The sequence below is a fragment of the Schistocerca serialis genome, chromosome 3, assembly GCF_023864345.2.
Source record: "Schistocerca serialis cubense isolate TAMUIC-IGC-003099 chromosome 3, iqSchSeri2.2, whole genome shotgun sequence".
Taxonomy (NCBI): domain Eukaryota; kingdom Metazoa; phylum Arthropoda; class Insecta; order Orthoptera; family Acrididae; genus Schistocerca; species Schistocerca serialis.
The window spans coordinates 578,171,271-578,188,976 of NC_064640.1; the positions used below are offsets into that span (position 1 = coordinate 578,171,271).

Below are 17,706 nucleotides of genomic sequence, written 5' to 3' on the forward strand. Positions count from 1 at the left end.
TTTTTGACTGTCTACAGCACTGTGGTTAGCTCTTCGCCTGGAAAAGTGCCATTTCATTTGCAAGAAGTCCGTTACTAGGGCCATATTATAGGCCAGAATGGTGCATGCACTGATCAATGACTTGTTGATGCTATCAAAAATTTTCTGACACCGACTACGGTGAAAGAATTACAGTCATATTTAGGCCTTGACAATTTTTATCAAAAATTTATTAGAAAATTCGCTGAAATTGCAAGACTTCTCACCAAAATGGTGAAAAAAGGAGTGAAACTTCAGTGGTCTCTAGATTATGAAATAATGATCATAAAACTAATCGACTTACTGACCTCTAGTCTAATACTCACCTTTCCAGATTACCAAAAGCAATTTATATTATGCTGTCATGTAGTGCTAGCAGTTTTGCTTTACAATACATGCTAAGTCAGAAGAACATTCCACAGCATCCATACATCTTGATGAAGCAGAAAAAAATTATTCAGATACTGCAAAAAAATTCTAGACCTTATTTTTGGTATAACTTACTTCTGCTGTTATCTAGTCAGTAATGACCAATCATGTGGTATGCAAATGGTTGTTAGGAATTAAAGATCCAACTAATAGGTTAACTAGATGGACATTATTTCTTAGTGAATTTGATTTCGAATTAATACATTGTCCAGGTAGATCACAGGTAAATGCAGACAGTCTGAGTCGCAAAATATTGCCACTGAATGTGCCAGTGTGTACACAGAGGAATGGAAGGAAGTGCAAAGCAATTATCTTGAATGTCACTGATTTACAGAGCAATGTCTACAGTGTCAGGAGTTCACTAAGCAACCACAATTTAGTGTGGAAGACAGAGAGCCTAAAGATAGATGAGATGTGGGTTGCATATAGTAGTACAGCAAAATTACAATTCAAGCTGTTGTGGCAAGCCCATGATTCAGTTATATCCAGCCATAGTGGTCACAGAACTACACAACACGCAGTAGCAAAAAATTACTGGTGGATGGCACACAAGCAGAATGTTGATCGTTACATAAAAAATTGTGTCCCATGCACTCAAAGGGCAGAACTCAGTCACCAAAAGATTATGTTGTTAGAGTTACTAGACATAGGTAAAACATTTCAAATCAATGGCATGAATGTACTCATACCATTTGCGTAAAAAGCAGTAGAAAATCACTAATTGTTAACAGAATGAGATTTTCACTCTGCAGCGGAGTGTGCGCTGATATGAAACTTCCTGGCAGATTAAAACTGTGTGCCAGACCGAGACTCGAACTTGGGACCTTTGCCTTTCATGGGCAAGTTTGGAAGGTAGGAGATGAGATACGGGCAGAAGTAAAGCTGTGAGGATGAGGCGTGAGTCGTGCTTGGGTAGCTCAGGTGGTAGTGCGCTTGCCCGCGAAAGGCAAAGGCCCCGAGTTCAAGTTCGGTCCGGCACACAGTTTTAATCTGCCAGGAAGTTTCAATAATTGATAACTGATAATTTTTCATGTTCCATTTCCATAACAGCCATACCTAACCAGCAGGCAGTGTTACCACAGTATCATGCTGGGTTATGTTAACCAATGCATATGTATCAAAGACAAGAAATTTTATGACATGCTATCTGGGAACATTTCAAGTCATCAAAATGATGACCACGCATCTCAGCACTTTGCTGCCATTTTGGGTGCATGATGCAAAGGCTTAACCATTGCCACCTCTGCCAAGATGTCAATGAAGGGCTTCTGTGCTTTGGGCTACTGAAGCATGACACTGTTGGATGTACACACAGCTACTGTTGACGGGACACCTACACTTCACCCGGGGAATACAGGCTTCTCACAATGCAGCAACAACAGCAGCAATGGCACACACGGTCAGCAACCAAAGGATGTCATACTGGCGGATGTCATCATGGAATAATCAACTCACTTGCCATCATCATTTGCAGTTTCCAAGTCCCACAATTGTAAACAATCAGTACTAAAGATGCTATTGTAATCTTACCAGGACATTCTCCTGTTGCACACCAGCACCCATCTTCGACAGTGGACCACAGCCCACATTCAGTCATCCTGTGATCCCATTATACAGGGCAGTTATAATTAAAGTGCAGCTACTCATGGAGGTCAAGTATGGGCTGTAATTATCATATGGCAGCAGAACTTGGCATATTTGCTAATGCGTTAATGTGGAATGCTGGCAAAGAAATTAATTCCAGTTGTGGCCACCAGGTGCAATAATGGTGACACCCACTCTGTCACTTGAAAGCCATAATGTGAATGAATAGTGTGGTTATCGAGAAGAGAATGAAACTGTTATGTGAACAGCAGCAATTAAAGTGCTGCATTGAGAGAGTATCACCAACTGAAAGGTCTGAGGAGAGGCCTAATGTCATTAAATGGCTTAAAAATAATGATGATGATGACAATGATGATGAAATTTGAAAACATGGGTGAGCTTGGTGTGGCACCTGGTGGAGGAAGGCATCCCCTCATGGTGGAAGTTATAGAGAAAATTGCTGTTGATGTAAGTGACCATCCAGCACATGCCCTGGATAATGGTAATGCTCATTCAGTGTCACAAGATTTGTCCATCCCATTGTCAGCAGTACGGAGAGTTTTGCAGTCTATTTTACATTAGTACCTGTACATGATACACAGCAATGTTCTGAATCTGCTCTTCAGTTTCTGTCACAGGTCACAGCTGATGACATGTTGTCAGACAATATTTATTGGAGTGACAATGCACATTTTACACTACAGGGTGCAGTGAATACACAGAGCTGCCAAATTCAGGGTACTGTTAAACCACATATTGTGCACTAAGAGCCATTGCACTCATCATATGTGACTGTGTAGTTTGGATTTATGATAACCTTTATTCTCATCCATTTTTATTCACTCAGAATAAAGTCAATACACCCAGAGCACCTGTCAGGTGTACTGTGATGTCTGCACATTACCGAGATCTCCTTGTACAGCATTCAATCTCTGCTTTGGAAAACCACAACTCTGTGGAAACCACCATTTTTATGCAAGATGGGGCAACATCTCATGTCGGTCACCCAGTGGAAGATCTGTTTCATGCAACCTTACACAAATGGGTAATCTGCAGAGGTTTTTCAGATGCATGGCCTACAAGATTGTGTGATGTGAATCCATGTGACTTTTGGCTCTGAGAGTACCTAAAAGAGCGCATTTAAGAGTGATATGTTTGGTCTCTACCTGGTCTGAAGGCCAATATACTGGAACACATTGCTCAGATTCCACCAGAACTGCTGCAAGCAACAGTTGATCACATCATTTCATGGATGCAGCATCTTGTTGACATTTCTCATACTCACATTGAACAAATTGTGTAAGCAACAGTTAATAATAAAATCTACATTATGCCATTCTCATTTGTCTGACATTTTCTGCCAATGTTCCATTTCTAATACATTACATATGGAAACATTTCTATACATCCTTCTTGCATTCAAAGTGCCAAATTTTCACCCCATGACCAAAATTGGAAATAATTTTTTTCCAGAATAAATTGGTTCTGCATTAACGCATTAGGATATCTACCAAGCTTCACTGCCATATGATAATTATAGCCCACACTAAACCTATAAGAGTAGTTGCATTAATTATAACCACCCTGTAGCTGTGTGGAATGAATAAGATGAACATAGAAGAGGTGAGGGGAAGGGGGAGGGGGAGGGGGGGAGGGGGAAGAGAGAGAGAGGTGAGGAAAATGAAAAAGAAGGGAGAGGCTCTAGGAATAGGAGACAGAAGGACAACAGGCAAGGAGGATAGAAACCAGCATCAGAGAGAGCTCACTCATTGCAGGCAGAAGTGGCAATTAATTATTGCATGGTGATATAGTGGGCAGGGGGCTGGGATGGGCAAGATAAAATTATCAGAACAGGAAGACTAAGAGAAATGTGCAGATGAAGATTCACGGGCTTTTTAAAGTTGAATAACAATTACACTGTTGCTTCTTTCAAACTAGTTCTTGGCTTATTGGGCCATCTTTAGCAAACAGTTAACTAGCATCTGAAAGTGACACTATTTCTTGGGTAACTAAACATTATAAGCAGTCCTGTACAGCAGGTTACTCGAGCAAAAAGCAAAGGCAACACAACATCTTTGGTTCAATAAATAATGCCAAAAACTAAATATTACACCAAAATACGTGTGCGCCAGTCAAGAAGCACATCAACTGCAGCGGAAAAAGCAATTGAGGTCATGATTTATGCATGGATAAAGGAAGAAATAAAAAAGTGGTACAGCATCAGGGACATCATGTGTACACATTGTTAAACTGAAATGCATGCAATTCCCACATATTATACACCCACAAATTTGATGTTTTTGACAATGAAATATGTGAACAAGTCTGTAACATAATTCAGAATATGTACTTATACCAAAAACACAAAATAAACAATCTGTGTGATCGTAATGCAGCCATAACAACAAAATCTAAACAAAACTTTTCAGAATGAGTAGTAAATCTATTGAAACAGTTAATGGAAGTGCTAATAAAAGGTTTCAAATATGCCACTCACCATAAACCTTCCAAAAACAGTCAGATGATTAAAAGTCAATACAAAATACAGTGTAAACAAAAACATTGCAACCAGACAATAGTCTGTCATGACATACACTAAATGACTCGAGTTAGACCCTCCTACATCATTGTCTATGGACCAGAACACATTAAAGACTCTAAAGATGAAAATTACTCAAAATAACAACATTCAAAATAACAACATTCTCACAAAACCAGATAAAAGTAGTACTTTGGTTCTCATGGACAAAAGTGATGTTTAGAAAGTTAAACCACTCCTCACACCCAATTCCTACTATATCCACACCAAAGATCCTACCAAAACATTTAACAAAGCACTTAGAAACCAAGACCTGCAAAAGCATAATACCTAAATATGAAACTAGGGCATCTGATCAACATGAACCCAGCAGCTTCTAAACTGTGTGGACTTCCTTAATTAAACAAGGAAGGCCAATCTTTATGACAGTTGTTTCCTGGAGATATCCCAACAATCCAAAAACTATTCTGAAAAAGAAAAAAAAGAAAAAAAATAAACAAGTAGAACAAAAACAGTGTGCTTGTTATTCAACCTTAAATATGGTATTCTTCTTCCAAGAAGTAATTAAATAATCCACAAATAAAATTTATGGACTTCTTAATGTAACGTTTAAAAACACAACTAAAGTAAGACGACTAGAGTTAGGTAGTGAGGTATATGAAGCAAACAAAGTAGACTTATCACTATGACTTCCATATATTCAAGCTAGAAATGCAACCATTAAGAAGAGGGAGGGCTGTGAGCCATTTGGAATGGGTTACAAAATAGCCATTAAAGCTGACTGTGTTGCACTCAGAACATTCCAGTGGATTTCCAACCTGTTGTACACCATTTAAAGGTCTGTGGAGTATTTTCACAAGAGTTATCATATGATATGGCTGCTGTAACTAGTGCCCCTCTCCCAATGGAACAGGATATACCCATATACTGTGTCAAGACTGTAACACGATGTGCTCTGTGCGTACACAGGAGAGGCATTTTACCTGGCTCTTTCACCAGAAATGAGCCGTTTTGGTAACTTAGACATAGGAATGACATAGGGACTGACCAGGTTTGGTAGGCACCTGAATATCACTTTTATAATGGACGAGTGATTTTGGGAACACACTGCTTTATCTCAGGAAATGAGAAAAGGTTGTTAAGGTGTAATTTGTAGCATGTAATTGTGTGTGGTTGGAGTATTAGGGTTTTGTGGATTAGGTTTGGCGAGGCACTAAGTGTGGGGGGGGGGGGGGGGAGGAGAGGGGGAATACTGGCTTTTATGAAGTTCTTAGCAAGATCTTCAGACAGTGAGTTTGCTGCTGATTATAGGTTTAAGGAGATTAAATGTCTTAGGTCACCCACCAGTCTCCTGTCTTCCCCCCCCCCCCCCCCCCTCCCCTCCCGCACCCCTCAAGGATGAAAGCATTGTATTCTATCTGTCTACCAACTAGAGTGAATTATATTTGCATGCTTGAGAAAGTTTTCTAAACGTTTGTGTATTGTGTGTCTGAGGCAGAACATGGGTACCAACCTGATATTACCCTATTGGGATGTGGGAAACGACCTAAAAACTACATCCAGGCTGACTGGCATACCAACCTCATTGTCAATCTGCCAGTCAGATTTGAACCATGGCCAGAACTTCTCTGTTGCATAAGCAGGTGCTCTAATGGGCATGGTTCTCCAGGTGGGTATTTCTTTACTCAGAATATTGTTAACAGTTGTCATATGGATGACAGTTTTTAGAAGACAGAAACAGATGGGGGTCAATACCCAGGAATACGGCTAGTTCAGCTTAAAATGAAACATACATGAAAAATACAGGTAAGGCTATGAAGGACTGAGGACAGAGTCTTGACCCTGGGTCCAGATCATAAGCATACTTTTCATGAACCTGAAGCAGATAAGGAGTTCAGAATTCCTCCAAGTTGGCACATAAAGATGCCTTTTAAAAATCCGTGACAGTGTCACTAATTTAGTTCTACATATTCCTGTCACATAATATGTATCTGTGGGTGAAGATGTGGTTCATCATAAGAACAAGAGTGGTAGGTCTGGAATTAGCAGGACATTGAGAGAGGTAGTGCCCAATGGTAACAGCAACTAGTTGGTAGTGGCAGTGGTGGTATATTGGCAGGCAGCATTAACAGACATACGCTGGGACTTGGTGGTAATTGGATAAGAAATGTGAAGAAGTGTTAAAAGTAGTAGTTGGTTTCCATGACATAGAAAATTAGGCTGTAGACAATTGATTATAGGCATTGGTCTACTAGAAAATACTCCTGGGGAAAGCCTATAACCAGTTGTAGGGGGGGGGGGGGTAGTTAGATATGTGTGTGTATAGAGAAGATGTTTATATTCTGGGGCAGTGAAGGTGATGAATTTAGGTGAAATAGTTAAGAGATTTGAACAGGCGTTGAAGGTTTTGCTGGACATCCTAGAACACATCTTCCATACCAAAACCTCTAGCTGGTGGTGTCTGACAGCTGAAAGATATCTTCTGCTAGGTAATTGCTGCAGTGCAACATGACACTACTGGAACCTTTTTCTGTAGGTAGGATGATCAAGCCAGGCTCACTTTTGAAACTATAAATAACCATTTTTTCCCACTGTTGAGAAATGTGTGTAATTCGGAAGGGTCCGAGGAAAGAAAGATGGAACAAATTTGGAGCGGATTACAAGATGGTCATGAGTGCATAATTGTAGCTCAAGAAAAAGTTACAGTTATGCATTTAAAAAGGGAGTTCATGATAATTATAAAATGATAATAACAATGCTAAATGAACAAATTTCAAGCTTACAATTCATTGTCAATGCTTCAAGAAGAGACATCGTTTATACTCAAGAAAGAAAATCGGGACATATGATCTAAGCAAAAGCCAGATGAAGTGATGCAAGACAAACTTGATAAATTGTCTGAGTGGATGAAAGTATTGAACAAAGATAGTTCTTGAACCTCAAAAAGAACAACAAACTGTGCAAAAATAGTTACATTTTCCGATAAGAACAAATATGATGTTTTGCAATAAAGTGACTCTGATAACATTGAAAAAATATTGATTTGAAAATAAATGGTCTTTTTGAAAATAATGAAAACAACAAAGATGGGTGAACAAGAAAGAAGATTGGTGTACTTTCGCTAACAGAAAGCCATGGGCAGAAATCTATCTAGTTTGTTCCATGAGAAAAATCATGACAGAACAGTGACTAGTGTAGTGAAACCTGGAGCAGGAACTAATTATGTTGTTGACACTGATTTCTGGACAAAAATAACACAGGATAATGACTTTATCATTTGTATAATAGGCTCAAATGATGGTAGCTAAAAGTGAAGCAGAGATCTCTGTGAAAACTCTACAGGAATTTCTAGAAGCAAATAAATCGAGAAACATGGTAGCTGCCAGAGTGGATCATACCTGCAATCTAATTTATAGTTTGTGTGTAAACAAAGAAATTTGGAAAACAAACATTAAAATAAAGAAACTGTGTTCAGAATACACCAAGTGCTATGTATTAGATATAAGTAAGCTGCTCTGTAACCACCATACCAACCATAAAGAAACACTTTTAAGGAATAAAAGTTCTGTATTTTGTCTATTTTATGTAACTTTAGTCTTATATAATGAAAAAATAAGCAACCAGTTGCCTATAAGAAATTTAATTTCTTGACCAGTTTTGGGCACTTAGTGTTCTGCTACAGTGTTTTGAGGAGCATTATAGTGATCTCACATTGATGTCTTGGCAACCACATTCACTTGATGTAAATCCTATGGAACCTATATAGGTCGCTATCGGTGGCATCAGAATGTACATAAATCAGCAGCCAGTGATTTACATGAATTACATGACTTGTGCATAGACATCTAATGCCACATACGTACAAACAAACTGTTGGATCCCTGAGATGCAGAATCAGTGATGTATTTTGTTCCAAAGACAGACATACAGACTAGCTATTAAGCAGGTGATCATAATGTTTTGGCTCATCACTGTAAATCTCTGTACACACACTACTTACTACCTGGAAAGATATACTTTGGGGATAAGAACCACAAACATCCAATTGGGGTAGAGGTGATAATGTGGAGAGAGGAGGAGGGAGGAGGACATGGACACAGATTGGGGGAGGAGAAGATGGACACAGAGAGGGATGGAGGAAATGGACAGAAAGGGAAGAGGAGGAAATGGAGGGAGAGAGGGGGAGAGAGAGAGAGAGAGAGAGAGAGAGAGAGAGAGAGAGAGAGAGAGAGAGAGAGAGAGAGACAGACAGTTAGTGATACGGAGGAAGAGGAAATGGACAGAGACGGGGGTGGGAAGAGGAGATGGATGTGGGACGGGGGGATGGACGGGGGGGGGGGGGGGGGGAAGAGGAGATGGACAGAGAGAAGGGGAGAAGCAGATGGACAGAGAGAGGTGGAACAGAAAATGAACAGAGAAAGGTAAAATAGGAGCAGATGAACTAAGAGAGCAGAGAAGAGATGGACAGTAAGAGAGTGAAGGAAGAGTTAGACTGATTAAAGACTGGAATGAATACATGCCCAATCAGTGCCAGGGATCAACTACTTTGTAAATAAAAACAATGTCCTATGTAATGACTGACAGATTCAGAACTAAAATGTCAACAACAACTGCCATTTATGAGTGCATCAATTGCATACTAAACTGATAGACAAGAAACAGAATCAACAGCATTTGTTGACCTGCTGAAAGCATTTGACATGGTGCATCAGATGATTCTGCTGTCAAAGGTCAAAAACTATGGTATTCAGTTGACTGTCTGTGGGACCAAAGGTGAGGTTTTTGGGTAGGGCTAAAAACTCTGCAGCATTAAAGTTCTTGGTTGGTATGTTAAAATCAGTGTTGTGCGTTTTTTATTATTCAGTGAGAGCTTCTGTCATGTTGGCAGGTAGATAAGTTCAACAGGACAAGTCTGGATGGTATGGTGAGCTGAAAAGATGAGAAAGCAGGTGCTCAAGAGTGTTCACTGATCTTCCTGGGTAGTAATGTCTGGAGGTGGAAGTAATGAAAGAGTATCTTGGAAGCGTTTGGAATGATGATCTAGTTGTTTGAGGGGAAGAGCTTTAATATGGCTGAGGGGGGATAGAAAATTGGTAAACTATAAATCGAATATTCTGTGGGTGCGGAGGAGTAGAGGTAGTTCAGGAACACCTGCAGTATAGAAATTTGTTTCTCTATGCCTATGTTTGGGATAGGTGGGGATTGGAAAAATCTTAACACTTGGAAAAGGAAGATTAAAGTTTAATTTCCTGGTGATAAGGAGGTCGCTGAAGACAGAGCACAAACTCAGATACAGCTTTCACCTTAATCAGTTTAGAGAAATTGTGAGAAACCTAAATTGGAATGGGGATTTAAACCCCACTGCCACATAAGGTGAGATCAGTGCCTTAATCACTGTACCCTCTCTCTAAGTCCAAGGAGTGCAAATTAAACTGTGTTTTGAAAACAAGATGTGATACTGGATTTTGGCTAGATCTACATATACTTTTCTCACAAGGTCATCAAAGTTCAAATTTTTGAGTGCTCTTATCTTTCTTCTGAAATATTATAATTCAACTGAATGCTGCATTCAATTTTTCTCACACTTTGCTAGAGATAGATGACAGCTCAGCAGAAGGATAACCATATTTTGCATGCTTTTAGTGTGGCAAAAGTTCCAGTGTTGCATTAACCATGCGATAAGGAAATCTGTGACCATGTATATCCTCTTCATTACACAAATCCTTGTGTTTCGGAATTACTGGACTAGTCCAGTATGAATAAACAGTTCATGCAATGTGTTCCATGTCATCGTAGTCATCAGTCTGCAGGCTGGTTTGATGCATTTCTCCACATTACTCTATCTTGTGCAACTCTTTTCTAATCTGCATAACTACTGTGCTCTCTAACATCTATTTCATCCTGCATGTTGCATTCAAGATCTACCATTTTAACCAACCCACCTGCTATCCATAATTAATTAAATACTCATTTATTCTTCAGGATGTGTGTTATCAAACCCATCCATTCACGAGTTAAAGACAAGTAGTTTGTGTAAATCTAACATTGCAAGTTATGCAAAATAGTTACTTGACTGAAGGTTTCTGTAGTATTACTTTCTGTCTACATATTCTGGCTGCTCTCTAAGCCAGAAATGAATCAAAAAATGTTTTGCATCAGCCCAGTTCCCAGAACTCCTGAAGATAAATGTTGACTGTGGATATCGTATCACAGACACACAGTCCCTTTGACTGTTCAGAGATGTCACTAAACCGCCCAAAGATGTGAACAATCACGCATGAGCAGCACAGCGCCTAATAGACGGAGGGGTCTGACAGCTGATCAGTTCCAGTCATTCCAACAGGAAGGAGGTACACGGCTCGTGTTGTCTGTAGTTCAGCCATGCCCAAACAGTCAATACCATGATGAGATTTTCACTCTGCAGCGGAGTGTGCACTGATATGAAACTTCCTGGCAGGTTAAAACTGTGTGCCAGACCGAGACTCGAACTCGGGACCTTTGCCTTTCGCGGGCAAGTGCTTTCCCAACTGAGCTACCCAAGCACGACTCATGCCCCATCCTCACAGCTTTACTTCCGCCAGTACCTCGTCTCCTACCTTCCAAACTTTACAGAAGCTCTCCTGCGAACCTGCAGAACTAGCACTCCTAAAAGAAAGGATATCCTTTCTTTCAGGAGTGCTAGTTCTGCAGGTTCGCAGGAGAGCTTCTGTAAACTTCCAAACTTTACAGAAGCTCTCCTGCGAACCTGCAGAACTAGCACTCCTAAAAGAAAGGATATCCTTTCTTTCAGGAGTGCTAGTTCTGCAGGTTCGCAGGAGAGCTTCTGTAAAGTTTGGAAGGTAGGAGACGAGGTACTGGCGGAAGTAAAGCTGTGAGGATGGGGCGTGAGTCGTGCTTGGGTAGCTCAGTTGGTAGAGCACTTGCCGCAAAAGGCAAAGGTCCCGAGTTCGAGTCTCGGTCCGGCACACAGCTTTAATCCGCCAGGAAGTTTCAGTCAATACCATGGTTCGATCATATCCACATTGTTACTTTGTGCCAGGAAGGCCTCTCAGCAAGGAAAGTGTCCACACATCTCAGAGTGAACAAAAGCGACGTTGTTCGGACATGGAGGAGATACAGAGAGACGAGGACTGTCAATGACATGCCTTGCTCAGGCTGCCCAAGGGCTACTACTGCACTGGATAACTGCTACCTATAGATTATGGCTCAGAGGAACCCTGACAGAAATGCCACTATGTTGAATAATGCTTTTCGTGCAGCCATAGGACGTCGTGTTACGACTCAAACTGTTCGCAATAGGCTGCATGATGTGCAACTGCACTCGTGATGTCCATCTTTGCAACCACGACACCATGCAGCTCAGTACAGATGGGCCCAACAATATGCCAAATGGACCACTCAGGATTGGCATCACGTTCTCTTCACTGATGAGTGTCACATATGCTTTCAACCAGACATCGTCGGAGATGTGTTTGGAGGCAACCCAGTCAGGCTGAACACCTTAGACACACTGTCCAGTGAGTACAGCAAGGTAGAGGTTCCCTGATGTTTTGGGGTGGCATTATGTGGGGCCAGTGTACACAACTGGTTGTCATGGAAGACATCGTAACCGCTGTACAATACGTGAATGCCATCCTCCGACCGATAGTGCAACCATATTGGCAGCATATTGGCGAGGCATTCATCTTCATGGATGACAATTCGCACCCCCAATGTGCACATATTGTGAATGATTTCCTTCAGGATAATGACGTCACTCAACTAGAGTGGCCAGCATGTTTTCCAGACATGAACCCTATCAAACATGCCTGGGATAGGTTGAAAATGGCTGTTTATGGATGACGTGACCCACCAACCACTCTGAGGGATTTATGCCAAATCCCCATTAAGGAGTGGGACAATCTGGACCAACAGTGCCTTGATGAACTTGTAGGTAGTATGCCACAAAGAATACAGGCATGAATCAATGCAAGAGGACATGCTACTGGGTATTAGATGTACCAGTGTGTACTGCAATCTGGACCACCACCTCTGAAGGTCTTGCAGTATGGTGGTACAACTTGCAATGTGTGGTTTTCATGGGAAATAAAACGGGCAGAAATAATGGTTATGTTGATCTCTATTTCAATTTTCTGTACACATTCCGGAACTCTCGGAACTGATACAAAACTTTTTTTGAAATGTGCAATTTTAAAACAAGTACCACATTCATCACATCATTTATTAAAACAGCGGATCAACTGAGGCTGTATCTCTGAACCATTTAAGCCTATAGTCTGAAACTTACCTAATGAGTTAGTAAGTGTCACTTTTGAGAGGAAGTGAGATAATATACTATTACTTCTTAGCACAGTTACCTAAAATGTGGTATTTTATATTCTGCAGTGGACTCAGTAACAATGTAACATTGAGTCAAAGCAGCTGATATAGTTATTCATATCAGAGTGGAAACAAATTTGTCCTGGCAACTTATCAAGCATACCATGTGGGTAACAGTATTGTGTACAGATGGTCTCCTCTTAGTTTTGCTAATCTAAAACAAGATTTAGGACAACACGTCAATTTTCAATGTTATAATCTAAATTTTAGTGGACAATATAAAAGTACTGATGTCATAACTGGTTTTTAATACAATGAACACTATGATGAAATGATTACTCATTTATTTATATAGCATACTATGATTATGAATGTTTAAAAATACAATGGAAACAGCCACATTAAAATATATTTGAAATTCACAAATGCAACAACACTAGACTGTGGCATAAACAAATTTAATTCAGTTAACAAAATACAAAATATGTTCTGTATTTCTATCTTTACATTCATACTTCCAGTTAACAGTATTCACCATTCTTTTAAAACAGTTTAATAATGCCATTAACAAAATGTTCTCATTGATAAAAAACCTCATTCTATTTACATGTTCACATGCCGTTTCAAGGGAAGAACATCTTTCAAATGCTTTTACTTAAACTAGAGACAGACTTTTTACTCATCTGCAAGAAATTTCATTTTCCTTCTACAGAGAATTACATCAACATTTAAACAGCAACAAGGAAATAAAAACTGCCTTTATGTTGCAGTTACAAAATGAAATATGTTGCAGTTTACCAAATGAAATCAATGATTAATTTATTTGAAAGCTTAACAGTGTAACAAATAACCAGACTGACATGAAACTAACATTATATTTTTTGAAGTTAAAAACAAACATCAGAAACTAAGAAACACAATAAAAGTTTCAAACAATAACACATCTTCAACTATGTTTCAAATGTTAATGAAGATCTTTCATATATCACACTAAAACTTTAAATCAAATCCTGTTACACATATAACAGCTAAGTAATTTTTAATTTCAATAACAACCACTTCATTGTCATACCACAAATAATATTTCTGTATTACTTGAAAGATATACATGCACTTAGGTACATTTACATATGTTGAAGTATAAACATCTCCACATCAATAAAGAAATTGGAGAGGGCTATAAACACACACAGACACACTGATCTATTGCAGCAATCCCTCACGAAACTTTATTTGTTGATGACAAATTCCATGGTTTTTTTTTCTTTTTCTTTCTTTTTTGTTTTTTTTTTTAAAGAAAGAAAACCTTCACTACACAGTACAACAGAATTCTCTGCTTTATTGCTGCCACAGAGATTTTCATACTGTAATTACAAATTATCCTACTTACCCCTGCCTTAGATAAATCTCTCTCTTCACTGTTATAACATACTGCATTTGTAGGTTTCTCCTTAAGTACTGCAGGCATGAAGTCTCTCTCTCTCTCTCTCTCTCTCTCTCTCTCTCTCTCTCTCTCTCTCTCTCTCTCTCTCTCTCTCTTTGTCCCCTCTCCTCAACACACATATACACACATATACATGCATTTTCAACCCTTTGAGTATATGTACAGTTCCAAAATCACACTATCAGTCACACACAAATGTTACTTCTCACATTCAGATATAAATAAATACATTTTATTCTAACAATCAGCACACTGAAGTATTTACAAGCTGGCACAAAGCCACATAGTTTGTGGTATTTGGCCCCACACACTTCTGTGACAGGACATTCACAACAGCCCGCCTGCGGGACTTTTATCTTTGAATAATGGTTGAAGTAGATATCACATTGTTGTCACATGTATACACCATTAACCAGGTAACCAATACCATGCTCTAAAGTAATATGTATACCTTATTAACTGAAATGCAATACACTAACAATTATAAAACTGGCATTGTACACATCAATCCCTGACCACATTCAACATTTGTTTCCAATTTTGGTTCAATGTAAACGGAAGAATATTTTATTTTATTTGTTAGTCTTTTTCTGTTATTTTTTTTTCTCTTAAACCTGACATTCATGTACTATCTTTCTTTCAAAAATAATGATAGAATTTGTACCACATTACTGTACATTTTAAAATTTCTTTGTAGTGAATATAACATCCTAACATAACAATTTTTGCTTGCTTTGGATCAACTCTGATGCACTAGTTTATGGTATTTTGGGATACAGGATCAGGGACAGGATTGTGGAAGAAAGTAAAAAGTGAACAAAAGGCATGAAACAGTTTAAAATATTGCATTTCACTTTTTACACAGTAAATTATGGTATGTAACAATGTTCACGTCCTTTTTAACAGTGACATTAATTCTTTCTTTCACAACTGCAATTACTTCTGTGGCCTGATAGAGATCTATGTCACAGATTATTAAATTCCTTGACTTTTAATCAATCGAATCAAACATTCTATTGCAGAGCTAAGTTTAACTGTTTAAAAGAGTTTAAATACTTCTGAATGTAATGTGAAAACCTTCCTAAAATCTGATACTACCACGCAAGGCATATGTTTGAATATCCTTAAGAGGTATTTAAGTTTTTCACAAAACATTATGCAAAACATATTTACAAACTACTTACAAATTCCACATTTTTATGCTGCTTTGGTAGAACAATTTCTTCAAGTGACTTTGGAGAAAGTCTTAAAAATTTTCACCACTTTTGTGCCCCATTATTTCACAGCTGATACCATTTTTTGTCTTTATATTTGAGCATCAAATTATGTGCTGACTGTGAAAAGTTCTCAGCTTCTGACATCATCCGTGCTGACCTCTCCTCTAACTGGGATAGCTTATCCCCTCGTTCCACCATCAACTGATGGGCTCGACTTATTTCGCCAGTCACAGTCCCAACTCGTTGACCCATTTCTTGTATGTTAGCAGAAGGTCCCGGAATGTGCTTGGCCACACTACGAGAAGCTCTGCCACTTGCTTCACCAACTGAGAAGAAGAAGATTAAAAGGATGACAAAAAAAACTTGCAGATTGCACAGAAAATACATATTATCCTAGAACAGCTGATAATGGTGAAATAAAGATCAAACATTACCACACTTTGTTAGAAGTTGATTCATGTCTTTCACTGGAATATGTTAAAACTTTGAGATAGAATTCGTAATTGGGACTGCCATCCAAGGTAATAAAAATTAATCACCACTATGCTACATGACATTGTTTGTGTGAAGTACAATGTGGAGAAGACTGTATTTTTGTTTCTATACCTAATGGTAACTGGTGGGTGATAACTGAGCTTATGTGTTAAAAAAGGGTACGGTCCATATGCTGAGAAACGGTTACAATTAATTTTTATGTACATAATTGAATGGTAACCTGTCTGTATAGAATTACTGGACCTAAGAGATGTAGCTTTTATCAATGACAGCATATTTTATTTCATGTACTGTAAACATGTTCAGCTTTTCATTACTCTCACATATGCTATGTGATCAAAAGTATCCGAACACCCCCCAAAAACATACTTTTTGATACTAGGTACATTGTGCTGCCACCTACTGCCAGGTATTCCATATCAGTGACCTCAGTAGTCATTAGACATCGTGAGAGAGCAGAATGGGGTGCTCCACGGGACTCACGGACTTCGAACGTGGTCAGGCGATTGGGTGTCACTTGTGTCTTACGTCTGTATATGAGATTTCCACACTCCTAAAAATCCCTAGGTCCACTGTTTCCAATCTGATAGTGAAGTAGAAACGTGAAAGGACACTTACAGCACAAAAGTGTACAGGTCGACCTCGTCTGTTGACTGATAGAGACCGCCGACAAGTTGAAGAGAGTCGTAATGTAGAATAGGCAGATATCTATCTACACCATGATGGAAGAATTTCAGACTGCATCAGGATCCACTACAAGTAGTATGTCAGTTAGACAGGAGGTGAGAAAACTTTGATTTCATGGTCGAGCAGCTACTCATAAGCCACATATTATGCCAGTAAATGCCAAATGATGCCTCGCTTGGTGTAAGGAGCATAAACATGGGACGACTGAACAGTGGAAAAATGTTGTGTGGAGTGACGAATCACGGTACACAATGTGGCAATCCGATGGCAGGGTGAGGGTATGATGAGTGCCTGTTGAACGTCATCTGCCAGCATGTGTAGGCAGTGGTGTTATGGTGTGGTCATGTTTTTCATGGAGGCGGCTTGCACCTCTTGTTGTTTTGTATGGCACTATCGTAGCACAGGCTTACATTGATGTTTTAAGCACCTTCTTGCTTCCCACTGTTCAACAGCTCACCATCTGCAGCATCGTCGACAGGACTGACTGCGGACCTTTGGTACAGAGCCAAGTGGAGGGTCTGAATCAGAGGCTGAGGCGGTTCTGCGACCGTGTGGGCTGCAGATTCCTCGACTTGCGCCATAGGGTGGTGCGGTTTCGGGTTCCGCTGGATAGGTCAGGGGTCCACTACACGCAACAAGCGGCTACACGGGTAGCAGGGGTTGTGTGGCGTGGTCTGGGCGGTTTTTTAGGTTAGATGGCCTTGGGCAAGTACAGGAAGGGCAACAGCCTCAACGGGTGCGGGGCAAAGTCAGGACATGTGGGCACCAAGCAGCAATCAGTATTGTAATTGTCAACTGTCGAAGCTGCGTTGGTAAAGTACCAGAACTTCAAGCGCTGATAGAAAGCACCGAAGCTGAAATCGTTATAGGTACAGAAAGCTGGCTTAAGCCAGAGATAAATTCTGCCGAAATTTTTACAAAGGTACAGACGGTGTTTAGAAAGGATAGATTGCATGCAACCAGTGGTGGAGTGT

The 17,706-nt window shown here is 39.6% G+C and overlaps 1 protein-coding gene across 4 annotated transcripts in view; it reads right to left on the reverse strand.

The window, feature by feature from the left end:
• Positions 1 to 4,641: 4,641 nt before the first annotated feature.
• Positions 4,642 to 17,706, reverse strand: part of LOC126470469 (syntaxin-binding protein 5) — a 1,027,167-nt gene continuing 1,014,102 nt past the window's right edge. For 3 of the 4 annotated variants that reach the window (XM_050098331.1, XM_050098330.1, XM_050098329.1), the window contains one exon: positions 14,362 to 15,876. In XM_050098331.1, the coding sequence (XP_049954288.1) occupies positions 15,614 to 15,876 (263 nt within the window). In that variant the 3' untranslated portion in view covers positions 14,362 to 15,613. Of the gene's footprint in view, positions 5,038 to 14,361; positions 15,877 to 17,706 lie in introns of those variants that run through there. The other variant, XR_007586213.1, reaches the window with a different exon arrangement.